This window comes from Acinonyx jubatus, chromosome E3 (assembly GCF_027475565.1).
Source record: "Acinonyx jubatus isolate Ajub_Pintada_27869175 chromosome E3, VMU_Ajub_asm_v1.0, whole genome shotgun sequence".
Classification (NCBI taxonomy): domain Eukaryota; kingdom Metazoa; phylum Chordata; class Mammalia; order Carnivora; family Felidae; genus Acinonyx; species Acinonyx jubatus.
Genome location: NC_069398.1, coordinates 32,051,595 through 32,074,207, shown reverse-complemented (window position 1 = coordinate 32,074,207; position 22,613 = coordinate 32,051,595). Strand labels below are relative to the sequence as shown.

The following is a 22,613-nucleotide window of genomic DNA, read 5'->3' as shown; positions in this document are numbered from 1 at the left end:
GGGCAGTTGCACGCCGTGGCACCCAAACAAGGTAACAGAACACAAGAAACCTTTAACCAATTCCAGGCGTAGGACCAAAAAAGAGGTGGGAGAAGGGACAAGAACAAGAACAAGCGTGAGGAGAAAGGGAAAACTGTGCAGGCTGAGGACAGGTCAGCCAGCCGAACACCCTCTCGTGTGTGACTCTACTTGGCGCTGTTTCCGGAGAGACGACGCAGAGCAGGGAGCACTTAGTGGGAGTTGTAGCTGAAGAGAAAGAATCCTATTTCCTGGGGCGCCTAGTTGGCTCAGTCGGTTTAAGCATCTGACTCTTGGTTTTGGCTCAGGTCATGATCTTACAGTTCGTGGGATTGAGCCCCGTGTCAGGCTCTGTGCTGAGAGCATGGAGCCTGCTTGGGATTCTCTCTCTCCTGCTTTTTCTACCCCTCCCCCGCTCTCCCTTTCTCTTAAAATAAACTTAAAAGAAAAAATCCTATTTCCTCACATAGTTCCCCCAGTTTGCTAAGCTGCATGGCACTGAGGAAGCAGGTCGGCAGAAATGCCAGGTCCCGGGAAGGTTCGTCCCCAGAGGCCCCGCGGATCACCTTAGTGAGCCCGTGTCACTGAGGGCCACACCTCCCTCCACTCCATCAAGCCAACACCAGAAGGATGATCTATTTACAAAGTCTGCCCTTCCTTTGGTGACGGGGGGGTGGGAGCGGGTGGCGGGGAGGAAGGCTTGCTAACAGTCTCAGTCACAGAGCTGTGGAGTGAGAGCGATTTCTGGGCCCCTCAGCCCAATTTTCTGCCCAGTGAGGTTGTTCCTGACACGCACACACCTGGTTTCCATATACGACTCCTTGCTTTTCAAAACTGGTCGCTCCGAGGATTATGGGTAGGCCAGGAGAATGCTCTGTTGTGGCTGTCACACAGGGGCCGGCCTGTTACCGACACCTCCTCTTGTCAGGCACATTGGAGATGTTCTGCAGCAGGGGTCAAGTCTGCTGGCTGACAAGGCGTTTCCTTTGGCTTATAAAGTGCTAGTTTAAACTGTGTTTTAAAGATACTTGGATTAAGGGCTAATCTTTAACAATCAGGAGAGATCATATTAAAGTACAGATTTCTACCTTCTCTGGAGAATGTGAAGCCATGGCTAAGTAACTAGGAGTAAAATCTCACTTGGCAACAATCTGTGGGGGCTGAGAGGCAGCCTTAGATGGACGCTTATACCCTCTCCTGTTTGCCACAGTCCCCACCACACCCTACGGCCCCAGACCTGGCCCCACTTGACATTCACCAATCATTTATGTTACTATTGCCCCTGCGGTAACCTGGGTCCATGATCCCAGCTACATGCTGTTGGGTGTCCTATGTGTAGATCTTTCCATGTTTTTCTTCCACCATGTTTTAAAATATAGCTATATAGCATCTTATTAATGCAGTATATATTACCTGGATATTTAAGTTAAAAAAAAATGTATACATATAGCATCGCTTAAAAAAATTTTTTTTTAAGTAACCTCTACCCCCAATGTGGGGCTCGAACTGAGATCAAGAGTCACATGCTCTACTGACTGAGCCAGCCAGGCGCCCCAGCATCACTTTTTATAGCTGTGTACTCTCCTAATACCAGCATCCCACTCTCGGGCTGTTCACTGCTGTACTTAACATGTGATGAAAAAATAAAATTCTATCTTGTCTAATCCACTGCTGTTTTTGGACTTCCGTGAGTCAGAGCCAAATTGATCCTTATTAACAGAGGGATGTTTATTGATTTCTTATTGAGTCGTATTACTCATTACACATATATTTTTTTAAGGTTTATTCATTTTTCAGAGACAGAGAGACAGAGGGTGAGTGGGGGAGGGGCAGAGAGAGAGGAAGACGCAGAATCCAAAGCAAGTTCCAGGCTTTGAACTGTCAGCACAGAGCCCGACTCGGGGCCTGAATTCACGGACGGTGAGATCATGACCTGAGCTGAAGTCAGACGCTTAACCGACTGAGCCACCCAGGTGCCCGTGTCATTACATTTTACTATTCATTTGTATCATATGTGTGTTACAACGATTTCCCCCAGTTTTTCATTTAACTTTATCTTTGTTTATGATGTCTTTTGCCAAAGAGGATTTAAGTAATTTTAGTCTGGCCTCGATATACCACTAAGAAGGATCTTCGCACTTAGGGGATGATAGAAGTCATTTTCTCTTGTTTTCTTGAAGTATTTCCAAATAGCCCAGTGCCCCAAAAGAGCTGCTGAAGGTTTCTCTTGCCACATGGTAGCCAGTGTGATCTTGAACACTTACATTAGGCCAAGTCACCCTCCCATGTAAGCCCTGCAGCAGCTCCCACTGTAGCTGGTGAGACACACGGCCTGGCTGTGCCTGCCTCCCTCACTTTCCTCCTCTCAGCCACCACCTGCAAGATACACAGCCTTCTTTCTGGTCCCCAAATAGGCTGAATTCATTTGATTTCCTCCTCCTCAGGCAGGCCTCTCTGCAAATGCTGCCTCCGGGGGAGCCTGCACAGGTCACTCCACCTAAAGGCGGCCTAGCCTCCCTCTCCTGCGCTAGCCTTCTCTGTGGCATGACTCATCAGTCCTGCGTAACACCAACTACACGAAGGACTCATCTCAGACTGTAAACTCCATGACGACGGGGCTTTTCTGTTCAGACTAGTCCTGGCAACACGGAGTAGTTAAGAGAAAAAGAACGGGTGCATCTATCATTTCTCCAAGTGATCTGAAAGGATATTTTCAGGGTTGTCTGGCTGGCTCACTTGGTACAGCATGATACTCTTGATCTTGGGGTTGTGAGTTCAAGCCCTACGTTGGGGGTAGAAATTACTTTATTTATTTCTTAATGTTTGTTTATTTTTGAGAGAGACAGGAAGAAAGAGGAAGGGGAGGGAGGGGGGGGAGGGAGGGAGGGAGAGAGAGAGAGAGAGAACGAACACGAGTTGGGGAGAGGCAGAAAGAAAAGGAGACACAGAATCTGAAGCACCATCCAGGCTCTGAGCTGTCAGCACAGAGTCTGATGCAGGGCTTGAACCTATGAACCACGAGATCATGACCTGAGCCGAAGCAGGATGATTCACCCAGGCACCCCAGAGATTACTTTAAATAAGAACTTAAAAAAACCAAAACATAAAAACCAATATTTTTATCACATTAAATTCTCATTTAACGTGTTTCCGGTCTCTGTTTTGTCCTCTGGTCTAGTCTTGAGTCTACATGATTAGCGCAGCTTAGTAAAAATTAGTCTCATTAGAAGCAATTTTTCAAGGGAAAAAAACCATCCTACTGAGTTTAAATGGGAATCACAGCAAACGTCTAGATTCCGGATAGAAGTGCTGTCTTCCCTTAGAGGGGGAGGTGCGTCTCCACTCTCAGGCCGTCCTCATTGGCCCCAGGGAGTGCAGAGGAGCGGGCTGGCGCCCCTGGGGCTCTGGTGCACCTTCCTCAGGCCTTTTGTTTGCTCCACGCTTGCAGGGTTTTCACTGTTCTGCTCAATCTTTGTGGGAGAACAACTCTTGGCCCAGATCAGCTTATCACTGATTCAGAGTTTCAAACTTAGAACTCACTTTAAGAAGTGATACAGTTTATGTGAAAACTTACTTGAGAAGAAAGCATATTTTTCCATATGTTCAAGTCTCTTCATGTCTTTCAATACAGTTTTATAGTTTTCTTCGTATTTCTTGTTGAACCTAATCTCTTAATCTCTAGGATATTTTATGACTTGTATTGCTATATAATATGAATGACAGTGAATGACATTCTGTGTATTTATTTTGTATCTAGCCATCTTTGTATGGCTATGGCCTCTAATAGCTTTCCAGTTGATTATTTTGTCTTTTCTCAGGCTTAAAACGGTAGATTTAACTTTCTTCACTACATTTAAAAGTGCTTAGAACTGTGCCTGAAACACAGTGGATGTCCAGTAAACACCAGCAATTATGTTCTCTAACTTCTGCTCTCTTAGCTAACTGAACTGACGAGCAGTTCCAAAACAAAATAGTGGTGATGGTCTTATATTTGACCTTTGGTAATGCTTCTATGTATTTCACTACTAAAAACATGCTGAAGGACTATTCTGAAATATAGGATTTTAAAAAATCAACCTTCTATACTACTCTTTAAGCCTTAAGATAGATATTTGATTTTATTACACGTCTTTTACCATCTAAAGATATCATATGGTGAAGTGTATTAATAAAGCTCTCAGTATTAAACCATCTTTTGGATTTCTGGAACAATCTCACTTGGTTATAGTTTCTATTTGCTGATATTTTACTTAGAGAATTTATTATTTTTTTTTTTAATTTTTTTAACGTTTATTTATTTTTGAGACAGAGCATGAACAGGGGAGGGGCAGAGAGAGAGGGAGACACAAAATCTGAAACAGGCTCCAGCTCTGAGCCATCAGCACAGAGCCCGACGCGGGGCTGGAACTCACGACCATGAGATCATGACCTGAGTCGAAGTCAGACGCTCGACCGACTGAGCCACCCAGGCGCCCCGAGAATTTATTTTTATCTAAAGACAGAGCGAGCAAGCATGAGCAAGGGAGGGGGGAGGGGAGAGAATCTCAAGCTGGCTCCATACTCAGCATGGAGCCTGATGCGGGGCTCGATCCCATGACCCGGGGATCATGACCTGAGCCAAGATCAAGAGTTGGATGCTCAACTGACGGAGCCACCCAGGCGCCCCTTTATTTACAGAGTTTAAAACCTGTATTAATGAGTTAGACGGATGTAATTTTCTTTTTTTAGGGTTATCTCTGTCAGGTTTTGGTATCAGCATTATGCTTTATACACAAATACGTAAAACTATCTTTACTTTTCTATGCTCTGGGATTTGTTTTAGATGGCACAGAAACATTTTATTCCCTGAAGGATTGTAAGACTCTGCCTATAAACTGGGCATGCTGCTTTCTTGAGGAGTTGCTTTTTAATTACTTTCTCATTTTTTCCCCGTGGTCATTGGTCTATGTAATTTCATATCTTTCCAGAAGTCCCAATGAGTTATGTGTATATAAAATCCCTTTTCAGTATGTCATCTTACCACGATTGCCCCCTACAAAGCAACAGGCAGCCATGCATTCACTTACGGTGGGGTCGGTCCAGAGAGAGCATCTTGAACACTCCTGGCAAGGAGCTCCCGGTGAGCGAGGATGCTGGCAGAAATGGTCATAGCCGCTGATGGACACTCGACAGAGGTAGCACATTTGGGCGCCACAGCGGCAAGACATGCGGTTGCAGCCTTCGGATTTGATGAGGCCGGTCCCACACTTGTGGCATTTCCTGATGCGGGCTGCCGTCATTTTTTCCTCACTGAGAAGAGAACACATGAGAGGAGACAGCAGGGAAGATGACAGGAAGAGAAAAGCGCCGTGGCCACTAAGTCCGTTTTCCCACAGGGGACCGCCTAGCCCTTCTAGGGACACCCGGAGAGTGCAAAGAACCTCTGCTTTGGAGTTGATAACTTCGTTCGGTTTATTCGTTATGTGACCCTGGGTAAATCCCACAACCGCTTCATTTTTAAATTAGGAAAGCCCAGCTGCATCCATCACGTTTTGAGGATTATTAGGTATGAATATCAAGTACCCTGGCACAGCATTTGGAAACTGCTTATTCTGCTTGTTACAGGCCTAAAGCAGAGAAAACGCCAGGTCTTCCTAAATATGTGTTTTCTATAAACAAAGCTGGTTCACGAAGAGCCAGTGGGCCTAAACCTGAGTTGCAGAGACACCTTCGGTTTTGAATACTTAGTGTGGGGTGGGGAGACACAGGTGGGGACAATCCAGCAACCAGTTCATAACCTCTTCCTGTTGACGGGGCCCATCTCCACGTCAAAATCCCACATCCCCAGACTCCCTTGTAGCGAGGGGATCTGCATGCATAGGAGTCGATCCTGGCCAACGGAAGCTACTTCTTTCCAGAAGCACTCTACCTGATCTGGAGAGGCAGGGGACTAGAGCCGAAACGACACATCTTGGCTCTCTGCCAAGAGCTGGCACTGCTGGACTAGTTTCTTCCGCAGTGCAGCGTTCCTAACTCTAAAATGACACTTGCCACCTTGGCCTGCGACTGTTGATGTGTCTGTCCTCCTCTACTGAGTTGAGTTCTTCAAAGGTATTAAAAGGCACACCTACGGAGACTAGGGAAGGCAGGAAGGACTCCAAGAGTGGAGAGCCCCAAAGCTGGACTTGCCCCACTGCTCTGAGCCCTCCTCTTTCTTCCAAGCGGGAACCCAGAATGGTGACCAGGGAACTGTTTCCCTGAAAAGACTCAACAGTCTGGGCAGGAGTTCTGATCTGTAGCCTCTCTCCTAACACTGAGAAAATAGCCATCTTCCTCCCAGGGCTCCCAGTGTATCTGCTAAGTAAGGGAAGCCAGGTGAGTCTGGGGGCAGGCAGGTGTTTTTAATTACTGATATCCAGAAGACTGTCATAGTTTGCTCCTTAGAAGCCAGATCATGCGCTTAAGAATAGAAAAATGAATTAGGAAATTGGCTGCTATTCATTTAGGTCTAATTTTGAAAGGCCCCAAATGCAGGAAAGCTCCAGCTTGAAAAGAATTTAAACCCAGCTCAAGTCACAGAAGAATAAATGATTTCTAAGTGTCGCTGAATAGGAAACATCGTCAAGGAGACAAAGTTTAAATAAAGTGAATTTGTTATTGTCAACTTGATAATACAGCACACATGTTCATGAATTCAGTTACTCGGCAACTGTGAAGACATTTCTCAATGCTCCATGTTAAGACTTACAAGGTTCTGATGCAAATGTTTCCAATATAAAAACCTGTGACCAAAACACAAGTGCAATTCTCTATGCGCAAACTTTTTGTGTAAGATCGCCTCCAAGGCTGCTGTGTGGCTTTGAGCTGTCATGCTCTGGTGGCCTGGGGCTGGCTGGCTTCTTCCCTGGGTAGCTGCTATGGCTATAGTGTGGGAGAGGAGTGGATGAAAGAACCAAGGTTACGCAGCCCTTTCCCGAAAGCTTGGGAAGAAGGTGCACATTTATTTGCTTGCTCTGTTCCACCATGCTATCAGTCACCAAAGTAACGGTGGATATGGTAGGGGAGAAAAGGCACTCCCAGACAAATGGAGGAGCACACAGAGTACGCACCGCTCAACATGGCTCTAATGTTCAAACAGCTGTTCCACACGGCAGGAAGGTCCGTTCGGGGCCTTCGTTTTTGCAATCATAAGAATAGTAAGAGGTAGGGCCAGTCCCTATTAACTTTTTCTACACCAAACAGAGACTGCTTTTATGGCTTGTGGTGACTTGTTCAGTAACACAAAAGTGCAAATTGGGATGAGGAGATATCAGTTGATTCTTTTGGGATTAGAGCGATTTGGGAACTGGATTCTAAACGAGGCAGGAAACAAACATCCCCACAGGATGTGTTTCTGGGCAGGACAGGAAGAGCAGCCGGAGCTGCAGCCGTGTCTGCTGACCTTGTGCTCAAACAGGAAGGCTCACTGCTGCCTCTACAAAAATGATCTAGACCCCCCTCTACGTAACTGATCTAGACCCTACAGCTCCATGATTGGTTATTTGCGCCACTGTTGAAGTATGTTGGGAATTTGGGAGCTGTTGTCATTTTTGGTGGCACATACCATTCAAAATGTTAGATGGTTTTCCTTTGTGAATGTGTGTATGGATTTCTTTTATTGTGACAAAACGCACATAAAATTTCCATTTTAGCTATTTTAAAATCCAGAGGCATTTAGTATATCCCAATGATGTGCAACCATCACTGCTATCTAGTTCCAGGCCATTTTCATCATCCCCCCAAAAAACTCCGTACGTACGAAGCAGGTCACTCCCCGCGCTCTCCTTTCCCTGCACCCCCTCATCTGTCTCTGTCTCCAACTGACTGGTCTATTCTTCACACAGGCAAATATCCACATGTCTAAGGACTGCTCAGACACATGGAACGATGCGAGGGTGGCCTTCTGTGCCTGGCTCCTCTCACTGAGGAGGCTTCCGAGGTTGCGGCATGGATTTTCATCCTGTTCTTACGGCTGAGTAAGAATCCCATTCTATGGCGTACTGAACTCCGTTTACTGTTCATCAGTTGAAGGACATCTGGGCTGTTTTCACCTTTGGCTACTGTGGATAGTGCTGCCAGGAACATTCACGTACAAGTTGGGATACCCGTCCCATCTCGTACCACTTATTATGCTGTATTTTATGATTCAGCAACAGTAAACTGCTTATAATTCCCGGTGTGTACCCTGCCGTTGCTTATTTTTGACACTAGGCAACTGGCACGATTCCCTGGAACCTCTGGTCTGTGGAGTAAGGGCTATGAAGTGGGGAAAGGCAGTGGAAGCCCTCGGAGGACCCCCTCTCTACAGAAAGTACCACCAGATTCCTCCGGGCATCTTTGAGATTGGTGCCATCATCGAAGACTTCAAAGGTACAGCGGTACTGATTCTCAACACATCTCCTATTGTTTCGGTTTGGCCTGTACAGATAGTGGGGCTTTGAGAACATTACTGTATTGTAGGTACTTGTATGGAGAATGTGCATTACTGTGACTCATCAGGTGCTGCCTGTAAATGTAGCTGCTGTTCCAGATGTCATTTCTTACCAGAGCAAATACACATAGCCTCTGGCAACCGGTATGTAGCTACTGATCTGAAAAACGCTTTCTCTGTCTGATACACAGAGAATACCAGAAGCAGTTGGCAAGGACCTCGATCATCTGTGGTCCAACAGGACAATACAGTGGTCTTCTATTCAAAAGACAAGCAGATAGAACCTGGGTGACCAGGAAGTAGCAGCTACTCTAGGATACATTAATATGGTAGATGAGTGCTAGGAGGCGGGAGATCAATCCCTTCAAACTACAGAGATCTGTAATCTCTACGACATGCTGGCAGTCTGGAGGTCGTGTGTGTGTATTATGCTGTTCCCTCCAAAGTCAAGCACATGGTACCTTATCTTGTATCCCCTACCATGAAGAAAGAAGTCGGACATCTGGGAGGTCTTTCTGGATTTTGGAATTAACATATGATCACGTTTGGAATTAACGTATGATCATACTTGGATGTGCCACTCTGATCTATTTATGCTGATAAAAAAGGCTGCCAGGTTTAAGTAGGGCCCAGACCAAGAGAGGCTTTCCAGTTGTTACTGGATGCAATCTAGGTCAGACCAAGACCTCGAATGGAGCCGGAGGCAGGAACTGACAGGACGTCGGGGTGGAGGTTCTGCTTTGAAAAGTAACCAGCTATTCTCTTGCTAAGAAACACTTCCTGGCCTGTGACCAAGTCCTGGAGCAGTCCCAGGGCCCGGGCCCGGGGCACTGACAGTCGGTTTACGGAGCTGGGCAGTGCTCCGTCACCAACTGCAGGTGGAACACATGACTTGAGAAAGTCCCAATGCAAGAAGTTATCTGTGTAAGTGATTTGTGTCATGTTTGTGAACTAGGGCCTTCTGCTTACACATTTGCGTGCGCACACACACACAGGCACAGTGAGCACTTACAGAAGATTTACGGGGCCAGAATCACGCTAGGCACTTGAGCACTTTCATCTCCATGAGAGGCACACACAAGTACGCTCTGTACCATACAAATGAAGAAACCGAGGCACAGAATGATTAAGAAATTTGTTCAAGGTTCTTAACTACTGCTATCCAGCGAGCACTCAATAAATCTGTACTGACTTCATCAAGAAGACATCCTTCTTAGGGGTAAAAGCCCAGATGGCAACAACAGAAAACTTCGGCTTCTCCCCATCCAAACCAGACGTAACTTGTCCACAGTAATCAGAACAAATTTTGGGGGGAGATGGCTGATAAACTGGCTGAAAGACAACTCCAAAGGAGAAATTTAGAATGTTCTTGGCAATAGCACAACTACTAGACTAAGTATATAGCCTGACAAGATGATTACTTTCAAGAAAGAGTAATTTTTGACATGTTCATCACTTTAAGGCCATGCCACTGGTCAGCTGGTGGCCGCTCTGAATTATAAACGCTGGCAGACAGGATTTGAGGAATCAACGCTAGACTTTTCTAGTTGGAGTGGCATTTGTGGTATCATGTTAGTTTTCTTTCATTGCCATAGACATAATCACATCTGGGGATAAGGGCCACGCTTCTGCCCACTACAGTCTACCCTCCGGCCTCCAGATTCATAGCCATCCTACACCCTTACAACCACCTCAAACCAAGACCCCAAAGGTCTCATCCACCATAGCATCAGCTCTAAGTCCCAAATCTCACCGTCTAAATCAAGTTCAGGTGAAGACAAGACATGATTTTGGGACACACTTCTGCTGAGATGGCTGAGGGAAGGTGATGCCTGAGTTTCTTGGAAGCTCCTGGGTCTGACTGAAGGGATCTGAAGAGTCCCTCCCTCGAGCCTTTACGTGACTGAAGACTCCGACGTTTGGCACACTTCCTCGGTTTTCTCTCCAGGAGCATGCGTTTTCTGACGATGAACATCTTGATTTTGGGGTCTTTTGTCACCTGGACGGGATGGGAATTTCAGAAACAATCAAATCCTGTTTCTGACCCCCAATCTCTCCTTCTGCTTGCACTTTCCTCTCTCCAGGGCTCGCCCTGTGGGTCCTCTCAGCTCCATGTCCAGACGCATGGTCTTCACCCTCTGCTTTCGGCACGACCGCAGGGAAGCTGGCTGAGCCTCTTGCCACTGACACAAGCACACGTTCCGCCCTGACTTCTGAGTCCTCACCAGCAGGCCTTTACGGCCAAAGGGACACGAGAGGTCTGTTCACTGAAGTTTCAAGTATTCTCCAGGACAATTCTGGTTTTGTCCACAGCTCCTCACTTGCTTCCGAGCCCTCAAGGGTGAGGTTTCTGAAGCCCGTATTTCTACTACTTGAAGGCAGTCTAGGCTTTTTTTCTATCGTGCTTTGCAAGATGCCTCCAGCCTGTATCCATTGACGGATGCCAAACCCACTCGCACACTTCTATGTATTTGTTATAGCCACACTCTACTTCCGGCCCCCAAATCCGTGTCAGTTTTCTACTGCTGCTGTGACAAGGCATGACACGTTATTAGCTCACTGTAACACAACTGCATTATTTTGTAGTTCTGTAGGGCAGAAGTCCAGCACGGGTCTCCTCAGAAGAACACCAAGGTGTCACTGGGCTAGGTCACCTACTCCAGGACAGAATCTGTTTGCTGTTCACGTGGGCTGTCAACGGATTCCTTCTTTGGGGCGGCAGGGCGGAGCTCCTGTTTTCTTACTGCCTGCACACTGAAGGTTGCTCCCTGCTTCTAGAAACGGCCACGTTCCTTGGTTCAAGGCCACCTTCCTCCATCTCCAAAGTCGGAGGCAGGAGGTGGAGTCTTTTCACATCTCTCCAAGTCTGTCACTACACCTCTATCTGACCACAGAAAAGCTTTCTGCTTTCAAGGAGCCCTGGGATTAGACTGGGCTCACCTGGATAATCCACGATCATCTCCCCACCTCAAGGTCCATAACCTTAATCACATCTGGAAAATCCCTTTCGCCATGCCACAGGTTCCAGAGATTAGGGCAGGGCCATCTCTGGGGGGTCATCATTCTGTCCACCAAATTTGTGGTAAAGAACACAGTTGGAAAACCATTTGTTTAGATTTAAAACCCTGCTATGCACCACTTACTATCTGAGTGACCATGTGCAAGTTACTTGGGTTCTGTGCCTTAGTTGTATCATTCAGTAAAATGAGGATAATACCACCTACCTGTGGTAGAAACTCGGAGACTGTTAACTGCCCCAAACAGTCATTTCCTACTTCATTTTCTTGATAACAAAACCCACTCTTCACCCTTCAAATTTAAGTTGGACATAAAATCACCCAGCTAGACATTATATATGGTGTCTGCTGTGAAGCTAGGTGGTGGCCATGTGACTCAGTCTAGACCAATAGGGCAGGAGCAGAAGTCACACACACACACACACACATGCGTGCATCTTATAACTTAAAAGCTGCCTGCCTGGCAGCTTGTCTCTTTCTCCTTTGCTGTGGACTGGAGTGCAAATGTGGCTGCAACCCCGCCACAACCATGCAGATGAGAATACCACCTTAGGGAATGGTGAAGCAATGTGATAAAGGAACCTGGTCTCTGAATGACCTCATGGGATAGATCTGTGTGGCAAGACTGGACTATTATATGAGAGAGAAATGGACTTCTGTATTAGTTAACTCAATGTTTTTAATGAGTTAATATCTGTAAAGTGCTCAGCCACATAGGGAGTGCTAAAGAGTCCCAGTGCTGATTATTAACTGACTGCATTATATTGCAATCTGGAGGCTGTCATTCTGCTTAGTGTCTCAGGCTACCAGTATCCTATAGGAAACATGGATATAAGCAACATTAGTGCAATCTAATCCAGCTAAAATGTGTTACTACTTATTTACTCAGATTATACGGAGAAGAGGAACTAACATTACTGAATTCGCACGTGCTGGGCATTTACTGTACCACATCTGACTCCAGGACCAGCTCCATGAGGCTCAAGAGGTGAGGAACCAGAGGGAGGTGAGGTCACTTCCTGAGATCACTCTATACTGGGGTGGCCTGAGAGCCTACTCTTCACACGATCCTCACTGTCCCCTGACAAAGGGCAGGCTGATGGGGGGGCGGAGGGCCCGTCGTAAGCCCCCCGGAACGAGGTCACTCACATAGACGTTCGGTACTTGATGTCATCTTTCTCTGCCAGCTCTTCACAGGTGAGGCCGTTGTGCTCCTTCCAGAGTCCCTGACACTTCCTACAGGTTTCCTGGGGATAAAGGAGAGACACAAAGACAGCTCCTGGTGAGGACACACCACACAAGTTTCTGTTCTACAACAGGAAATGCGAAACGAGCTTCACGTAGCTTGAGTTCTTTCTGAGGATGATTTCTAAAGACATTTCTCAACAGAAAAGGTAAGAACCATTAGGAGAAAGCACGGCGAAAATTTCTTTTCCTTAGATTAAAAAAACAAAAAAAGTGTCCCCCCATCACCCAAATTGTGTAAGGCCTTCTACAATGTCAGGAGCCACCTGAAAAACAACAACAAACAAAAACCACAGCAGACAGACTTACGTGAAATCGGGTTTTTACAAATAAAATCCCGGCAGCTGCCTCAGCGCAGGGCCTGTTTGGGTCTCAGAGGTTTCCGTAATCCCTACGCCCAGGGTTCCAGTGCTGCTCTGGCAAAGGAATACTTCTGCTGAACTGATGAAAGGTCTGGATTAGGATCACTAGGGATCCTTAATTAAGGGAGATACTCCCTCAGTCATCCCTCACTCACAAATACAAATATCAACCTCCACAGCTTAGCCTCATTGATAAAGGTGAATTTTTAAAAATTACTACTTTTTACTCTAGGAGGCTTTATAGTTTACAAAATACTCATCTGTGTCAGAAACGATCTCACATCTATAACAAGAATTTAAAGAAACATTAATCCAATTACATTTCCATCAAGTGGAAATTACAGCCTTAACATGTACAATAGGAGAAGATGGTACTGTCCCCACCTTTAACTGAGGACCCCATCCAGTTTGGGGGCGGGGCGGGGGCGGTGGTGGTGAAGGCTTGAGGAAATGGAGCCTGACTTCTGACAGACGAGTCAAGGGTAGCAAAGAACACCATTCTAGACAGAGAATAGAAAGAGAATACTCTGGCAGGTGAGGCTGGGCAAGTCTGGTTCCTGTGGTTGGACCGCAGAGAGGAAAAACGGGCTGGGAGAAGCCTGCAGGGACCGGTCTGCATACACGCGACCATCAGCTTGACCTCTGTCCTAAGAGTACCAGGAAGGCATCAAAAGGTATCAAGCATGGAAGCAACGTGGTCAGGTTTGTGGTTTAAAAGATCTCTGTGTTGTGGAACACACACTGGAGAGAGGAAAGAGTGGACGTGCCGAAAGACCCAAGACAGAGCCCGAGAAGGCCCAGAACAAGAAGGTAGGTGAGGATGGGAAGGAATGTTGACTGACTGGAGAGAAATTCAGGAAGGTGTCAAGGATGAGGTCTTAGTTTCCGGTTTGTACAACCCAAGACAGAGATGGAGCTTGGCAACAGTGGAAAAGGTCTGGCTTGGCCTTTTGTGGGACCCCACTGGCAATGTCAGGCGGTGAGCTGGGTGTAAATGTTCAGCATTTGGGAGTGGCTGGGCTAGAGGTCGCCAGGAGACACACTAGATTTTATCTTTAAAAATTTTTTTAATGTTTATTTATTTTTGAGACAGAGACAGAGTGTGAGCAGGGGAAGGGCAGAGAGAGAGGGAGACACAGAATCGGAAGCAGGCTGCAGGCTCTGAGCTGTCAGCACAGAGCCCGACGCGGGGCTTGAACCCACAAACAGCGAGATCATGACCTGAGCCAAAGTCAGACGCTTAACCGAATGAACCACTCAGGTGCCCTTAGATTCTATCTTGATGTCAATTCTAGAAACATCTCCCACTGCTGTACTCCCCACTTACTACTGAATTTTCTCCAACACATACTGCTCAAGTGACTCAACAAGGCAGAGAACAGTATGTACAGTACAGACACGGTACATAACAAAGGTGGTGGGGGGAGAATATAGCGACACATCAAGTCAACCTGAAGAGTTACCTAAGAAATTGGTAGCACCGATTCTCCCAAGTGGCTGGAAGGCAGGGGTGAAGACTTCTTACTGCAGGCTCTTTTCACCTTTTGAATCTTATACCATATAAATGTACTGTCTAATAAAAAAATGAGTAGCATTTAAAAAGAGACAGAGAGTGAAATGAAGTGGGCTGCTCGGGGAGCTGAGAACGTGGATGGCCCCTTTGGTAGATGTTGTAAACGGGCTCCAATCAGTGGAAGGGGGTGGGTGGAGGTAGAGAGGAGCTGATCAGAAATTCAGTATTACACGCCACTGCTTCTAAGGGATGCAGTGTTCTCTGTTCCCCTACCTACATTCCCCGCCAGTGAACAAAGGCTAAATCAGTAATGACTTAATTGCTAAACACCAAAATGCAAAGCAGCCCCAAACCCATTTTTAAAAGACCTTGTGCCTGACTATTCTGGGAAACTGAAGGATAAACAACAGCTGGAGAATAGATGAGCTGGTATCTGGATCCTAACCTTCAAAGCAACACTAACCTAGCCACCCACCAGGAACAACAGCTTGACAACAATGTGCGGCCTTTAGACAGCGCTTTTCAGCATTCTCGGTGATGCAGTTATTAATTCATGGGACCTTCTTTGTAAGGAAGAACCCATTTTCTAGGTGAGACACTGTCCGTGAGAGCAAGACGGCCTGGCCCAATGGCGTCCGTCGTGAACGGTCGTACACATGATAGGACACCACCACCACTCACTTCTAAAATCACAGCGTTTCTCCTGCAGCTCCAGAGGCGGATTTCGTGCCACGGTGCTTCTCACTGAAGGGCCCAGGGTTCCCAGAGGATAAAACCGAAATGTCTTTGGAAGAGACTAGCGAGACGTTGAAACCCACAATTAAAACAAGGCGAGAGAAAAGCAGTTTGGGTAGATTTAACATTTGGAGCTGTGTTGTTTCTTTAAAATGTATCTTCTCTTCTAAACACAACATGTATTTCACCGAATAGTAATTCTCTCCTCTCAAGCGCGGCTCGGCTTCGTTCTCAGACTCGACAAATGCTTAAACAATATTAGGCAGGAGAAATATTCTCGATCGCTTCTAACACAAGGATAATTATGTTCTTCAAAGTGAGGTTAATGAGAACGTCCCAAGGACCATTGTGGAAAGCAGAGTATTCTGCCATGTTAACTTCAAAACTCGAAGGACAAGCGTATCCTGGCTATCAAATCTAACCGGAGACCATGCTCTCCATCACCTGTGTGCATTTTCATATCAGGAGGAAAAGGTGACTTCATCATCATCCCAATATAACAAAGAAGGCGGCTCCTTCCTTCTGAACGAGGAGGGCACCCACACACCGATGCAGTCAGTAAGGACTGCTATTCCATCTGTGTTCTTCACGGCCTCGGAGAGATTTCTGGTTAAGTTTTCTGTTGCCCTTTCGTCCTCAAGACGCATCAACCTGTTCTGACTACTCACTGAGGCCTCAACTCTGCTATACAAAGAAAACACTCCAGAGCCTCCCTTCAACCACTTTCTGCTGCTTCAGTAATGTTTTATGGGCAAGGCAGAAGATTAAGCTTGGTTTCAGATGACCCTGTCAGGGAGCTGAGAGTTTGTCAACACAAACAGCTTCCTCAAAGAGCAGCCAACACTGTCCCTGGTCGTCACCTCGTCTACGCACAGCAAGGCTTCCTGATGCTGGCAAAGAACCCGAGAGAAGATAAGACCAAGAGTCCAAGTCACTAGACCCTGCCTTTGTCACTCGCTGCCCTCCAGGCCTCTTCGGAAGTTGCCCAGCTCTCCGTGTACCTTGCATCTCACTTGTGGGCCTTCCAGCCTGGTCCAGAAAGTGGAATACAGCAGAAACTGCTCACTTATTTTTAAATGGTTGTCCAGTGAAACTTCTAGATGTACCCTCCAGAGTGGAGAAGTTGCTGACCCAGATACGGAGCATTAGGCTGTGGCCAATTCAAACAGAATCCTTGCATCTCAAGCTGCTTTGCTATCTCAGGCACTCCCAAAAATGCTGGGTCTGGAAATTCCCAAACCACACCCACCACCCTTTTCTTTTTTAAATGTTTGTTTATTTTTGAGAGAGAAAGAGAGAGAGAGAGAGAGAGAGAGAGAGAGAGAGAGAGAGAGAGGAGCAGGGAGAGAGGGAGACACAGAATCCAAAGCAGGGTCCAGGCTCCGAGCTGTCAGCACAGAGCCCGATGCGGGGCTTGAACCCACAAACTGTGAGATCATGACCTGAGTTGAAGTCGGACGCTCAACCAACTGACCCACCCAGGCGCCCCACTCCCAAACCCCTTAAAGCAGAAGACGAGGCCCGGGTACCTGACTATTCACAAATGCTTAGCAAACAACTCCAGCAGCCAAAGGGCCACTGCGTTCAGGCCACAATGTCTCTCAGCCGTCAAGGTTACCAGTTTTCCCCACCTCCAGGTCCAAATGACACATGGACCAAGTCCAGGCAAGAGCCCGATTTTAAGACCGGAAAACAGACAATGAGACTGATGTTGGAACCCTTGAGAATCAATAATGGCTGGCAAACTCAAAGCTCAGCAGAATTGGGGCCTTTCCTTCCTTTAACTGAGGAAATCCGAGAACTTCTATTTTTTCCAGGGTAAGGATGCACACGGTCTCTCGAGGAAGTCAGATATGCAGCAAGCCAAGCGGAGCAGAGTGGAGTTAAGCGTAATAGGGCGCTTGTGCACACACGAGATGGCAAAGGGGGGAGGAACTAGGTCAGACAAGGGTTCTTTGAGGAGTGGGCATCTTCACAGGACTGAATAAAACAAGTATCACGAGTTAGGAGAACACCCAGGCAACCAATACAGTACTCCTCCTATTGGGATTGACACCTGTCTGTGAAGTGCCCTTCGCAGCTACAGCAGCCATCAACGCCAAGTATCTAAAGTGCAGAACCAGATCCCCAAATGCTTCAACTATGAAACACACTTAATATGTTAATATTTTAATGCACACAAAAGGATTCACATCATTCTATAAAATTATTTGAGTAGGCTTTCAACCCACCGTCTTAAATTTTCTGTATTTAAGCATGCTTTTCAATATATGTCACAACAGTAGCACTCACACACACTTTGTAAACATACATACACCAGGGGGGTTTCTGCTCTACACCATCCTTCTGGGGCAGTGAGCAATCACAGTGTTGTACATCTCCTGCTCTATATACTGGAAGGTCATGGAAGGGATCGAGAAAGGGCAGCAGCAATCTGTCCGGGGGCTTGTGTTTCAGAAAGCTTTCATGAATGGCAGAAGCTAGACCAGAGGCGGGAGGATGGCTGAGCAACAACTGGAAGAGTCCACGGGAAAGATGAGGGCGAGAGAAACCTGCAGTGGATTCTGGGGTTCTGTGACAACCTGTGACAACCCTGGGCCGGTGGAAGCATGAACCTGGTTGGACCAGGTGATGCAGGAGCAGCAGATGTGAGTGAGGGTGGGAGGCAGAGGTGAGAACGTAAGTTTAATTAGAAAAAAAATTGTATTTAAGTGTTTATTTTAACATTTATTGATTTCTGTGAGACAGAGAAGGAGTGGGAGAGGGACAGGGAGAGGGGGAGACACAGAATCCGAAGCAGGCTCCAGGGTCTGAACTGGCAGCACAGAGTCTGATGTGGGGCTGGAACTTACGGACCACAAGATAGTGACCGGAGCTGAGGTCAGATGCTTAACTGACTGAGCCACCCAGGTGCCCCAATGTAAGTTTAATTTTAAACTAGCTTATTTATTCACTTTTTAAAAGTAATTTTTAAGAGACTTTATTAAAATATTTAAATTTATTTTGAGACACAGAGAGAGAGCGCCAGTGAGCATGGGGTAGGGGCAGAGAGAGAGGGAGGGAGAGAGAGAATCCCCAGCAGGCTTTGCACTCAGAGCCTGATGTGGGGCTCAAATTCACAAACCATGAGATCATGACCTGAGCTGAAGTCGAACGCTTAACCGACTGAGCCACCCAGGCGTCCCATTTTTTTAAAAGCAGGCTTCATGCCCACCATGGAGCCCAACGTGGGGCTTGAACTCACGACCCTGAGATCAAGACCTGAGCTGAGATCAAGAGGACGCATAACTGACTGAGCTACCCAGGCACCCCTTCACTCAATACTGGCTGAACTGTTCTCACTTATCATATGCTGAGATGCTGGGGACAGCAATAGGCAAGTCAGACTCTACCTTTTCTTTAGTTCTTTTTTTTTTTTTTTTTTTTTTTTTTAAGTAATCTCTACACTCATTGTGGGGCTTGACCTCAGGACCCTGAGATCAAGACTCACAGGCTCCAGTTGGGCACCCCATTACCTTCTTGAAGCATACGTTCTAGTGAAGGAGAGAAATCTGGGGCAAACAGGGATCTGGGGCAACTACGACAGCAATGGGAACATTTCAGAAGAATAGCACTGGGTGCTGTGAGCGTGAAATAGCACTTACATTAGCCTGGAGATCAGGAAAGCCTTTTTGAGGATGTGACACTGAAGCACAGCCCTGAAGGGTGTGCAGATTTAGCCAGGTATGGGGGAAGGGTGTTCCAGGCAGAGGGAAGGGGGTAGGTGAAGGCCTGACGCAGGAGAGGACCTGTCTCACTGGAGGAGCACAGTGGAAGCTGGTACGGCTGGAGCTCAAAGGGCAGGGCCGAGTGGCCAGTGAATCCTGCTTCCTGCTGCAGGCATGGAGTCGAGAAGGAAGAGTCTGGAAAGCTGGGGCATGGGTGGGAAATGCAATGATTTGACTTACATTTTCTTAAGTTGATTTATTTATTTTGAGAAACAGAGAGGGGGAGAGAGAATCCCAAGCAGACTCCACAATGACAGCGCAGAGCCAGACATGGGGTTTGAACTCATGGACCTCGAGATCATGACCGGAGCCTAAATTGAGAGTTGGAAGCTCAACTGACTGAGCCACCCAGGGGTCCCTTGACTTACCTTTTCAAAAGCTCATGCTGGCTGCACAGGCAGGGAATGGCTCCTGGGGGTGGGGACGAGGCTGTAGGACCTTGCAGCAGCCTCCTCACTAAAATTAGGGCCAAGTACATAACTTCTAGGGGGACAAGCCCTAGAGTGTGGATTTGATTCTTGGCCAGACTTCCTTCACAGCCCTCTACAAATAAGGCTATGACCTACTTCCTGAAACAGGCTGCCAACAATGAGCCGACCTGGCAGGGGTGAGGCTGGCCTGTGACTGGGGAAATGGCACCAGGCCTATCTTTCCTTGTTAGGAATAAGAGAATCGCTTTTCCAACATCTCTTCAAGAAGAGACTTTAAGAAGTGGATTTTCAGCTTTGTGTCTTTAGATAAGCTTCCCATTGAAATGTCTGTATGGAAGGGGGGAAAAAAAAGGGAGCGTCTTTTTTTTTTTTTTTTTTTTTTAAAGACTTCATGTTTTGCAAGTATTCTCAGGGCACCTGGGTGGCTCAACTGGTTGAGTGTCTGCCTCTGGATTTCGACTCAGGTCACGATCTCATGGTTTGTGAGTTCGAGTGCCATGTCGGGGTCCGCACTGACAGCATGGAGCCTCCTTGGGATTCTCTCTCTCCCTCTCTCTCCTCCCCTCCTATCTCTTTCTCTCAAAAAAAAAAAAAAAAAAAAGAAAAGAAAAAAAAGTATTCTTTACACCCAACGTGGGGCTCAAACCCAAAACCTGGACATCAAGAGTCACGTGCTCTACTGACTGAGCCAGCCACGTGCCCAGGAAGGGGGCATCTTTAACATGCGTCCTGAGCTCACACACCCCTCCCGCTGCCCCGCGTCACCGGCTCAAACTCCAAACCAGTACAGGGTGCTTCAGACCCATGTCACTCAGTCTTCATGGCAATAAGGGAAGTATGGACCGTCAGGTCGCCATTCTTTTCCATAGAGTAGGCAAGAAAAGGCAGGCTGAGGAAGGCAAATTCACTTGTTTAAGGTTTTGGAGCCACGGACTCAGTCTGCTTGATTCCAAGTCCACTTGCTCTTTCCACGCCGTTCTCACTGTCTGCCAGCACGGGGCCTGCCAGCAAGAACAGGTCATTGTTTAGTGGAAAACCCGAGGGCACAAGGGTATGAGACAAGCCCTGAGGTTACAATGGGTATCTTGTGTGAGAGCAGATGAAAGGGCGGCCAGGCCCCGAGGGGCACCGGGGGCAGGCGGTGCGACAGGGCGGATAACCAGCTGCAGCTGCTTCCCCGTGCCTCCCGGAGGCTGGGAATGACCCAGCAGGGGCAGGATGCGCTAGGACTGAACCCGAGGACACCATTTCTTAACGATAATGACAGGAACCTGCTAGTCACAGCGAACTCAGACGGGACACATGCGAGGAAGTAGCTTTTCCTGCGACCTCTGGCCAGCTGCACGGCTGCGGGGACACAGAAGGAAGCGGGCTGTTAGACTGCCGTTAGACATGCAGACAGGTTTCGTGTGAGCATTCCACAGCAGAACCACGCATCGCTGCTTGGTCCTTCCGTCACCCAGTCCCTGGGCCTTTATTTAAAAGAAAAAAATTTTTAATGTTGATTTATTTTTGAGAGAGAGAGACCGAGCACGAGTGGGGGAGGGGCGGAGAAGGAGACAGAATCTGAAGCAGGCTCCCAGCTCTGAGCTGTCAGCACAGAGCCCGATGTGGGGCTCGAACCCATGAGCTGCAAGATCATGACCCGAGCCGAAGTGGGACGCTTAACCGATTCGGCCACCCAGGCGCCCCTCCCCTAATGCCCTGGGCCTTTATTTGTAAGTACTTGCCCCTCACTTCCCTGAAGGTGGCCATGACGATGATGTACGAAGACTTGCTAATGACAGCGCCTGAGACCATCATACCGCCGTGTCTGCTCTGGGGGAAGTTTTGTTCCCAGTGACACTGGTGAGGGAGACAAGTTCTGTACTGAAAGGAACGATGACACTCCCCCTTCCGTCCCCTGCCCCCTTCAGTAAACACCTCCTGAGACAGCGAGGCTGCCGCCTCGACCAGGCTCTATTCTCAGCAAAGGGATCAGTGGACAAATGAGGTCGCTGCTCCTTATGGTCTCCGCTCCGACCGACAAGTAGATAAACATCCACTCTGCAAGAAGACCGTGAAGAACACACAGGGCACGAGCCGGGGCGGGGAGGCTGCCATTTTACACTGGGGTGAAGGACTCCAGCCTGGTGCTGAGGTGGCGATCCAGTCTGAACCCGAAGGGGATCTAGCAGAGTGGAAGCAAGGGAGTGGAATGACCTGGGACAGCAGGAAAGGAGCTCAGAGAAGCAGCCCCCGAGGGCTTCGTGGCTGATCCTGAGCCAGCACCCAGGGCCAGCACAGTTGGCCTCCTGTCAGGACACACACCTGACACCCTTGACCTCGCAATGCACTGCCCGCGTGTCCTTTTTCTTCTGGCAACGCCTACCCATCAGTTCTCATCTCAAACGCTAGGGGCTCTGGGCGACCCAAATGACCTGGGCGAGAGTTGGCACTCTTTCCCTGAACTCCTCGAGCACTTGGCTCCCACTCTATCACAGCTCTTTTAAGTGTCTCGTAATTATCTGACTACATCACATCTCCAAGGAGCCAAGCACTCCTTGCAGGCAAAGACTATGCTCTGCTGATCACTACGGACGGACTTGGAACGGAGGATTCAATTAATCTGTTCAAAAAACAGCACCCTTTGAACGCCTACTTCGTGCCACACGGGGATGTACTGGTGAGTAAGCCAGCAGATTTCTGGATCACAAGGTGCTTACAGCCTACCGCGCTGTCTCAGGTGTCTCTGGATTTCCAGGGCCATGCGCTAAGTCTGAGCCACGCGAGGGAGTGAGCGCACGAAAAACCTCAGACGAAGGCTGTCAATACAAAGCACGTTCCTCTTTATGCAGAGTTACAAACACACCTCCCACCCTTACTCCTGGGACTTCTGCATTTTGTATGTGAAAAAGGCATTTGAAATCTCTTAGTAAACGGATTCCCTTCCCCCAAAGAACATTATCTCCTCCTCATCAGGTCTTCATATTTATAATCATGCAAAATACAATGATGAGTTTATGAGAAAATCAAGTTATATACAATATACTTTCAGAGGGTGCCTGGCTTGCTCCGCTGGTAGAGTACACAACTC

General features: G+C 47.6%; 1 protein-coding gene across 3 annotated transcripts in view; it reads right to left on the bottom strand.

The window, feature by feature from the left end:
• Positions 1-22,613, bottom strand: part of RNF216 (ring finger protein 216) — a 139,149-nt gene that overhangs the window by 10,925 nt on the left and 105,611 nt on the right. For all 3 annotated transcript variants that reach the window (XM_027042297.2, XM_027042298.2, XM_015082722.3), the window contains exons 14-15: positions 12,634-12,731; positions 5,085-5,307 (exon numbers count right to left, since the gene is read on the bottom strand). In XM_027042297.2, the coding sequence (XP_026898098.1) occupies positions 5,085-5,307; positions 12,634-12,731 (321 nt within the window). The remainder of the gene's footprint in view (positions 1-5,084; positions 5,308-12,633; positions 12,732-22,613) is intronic.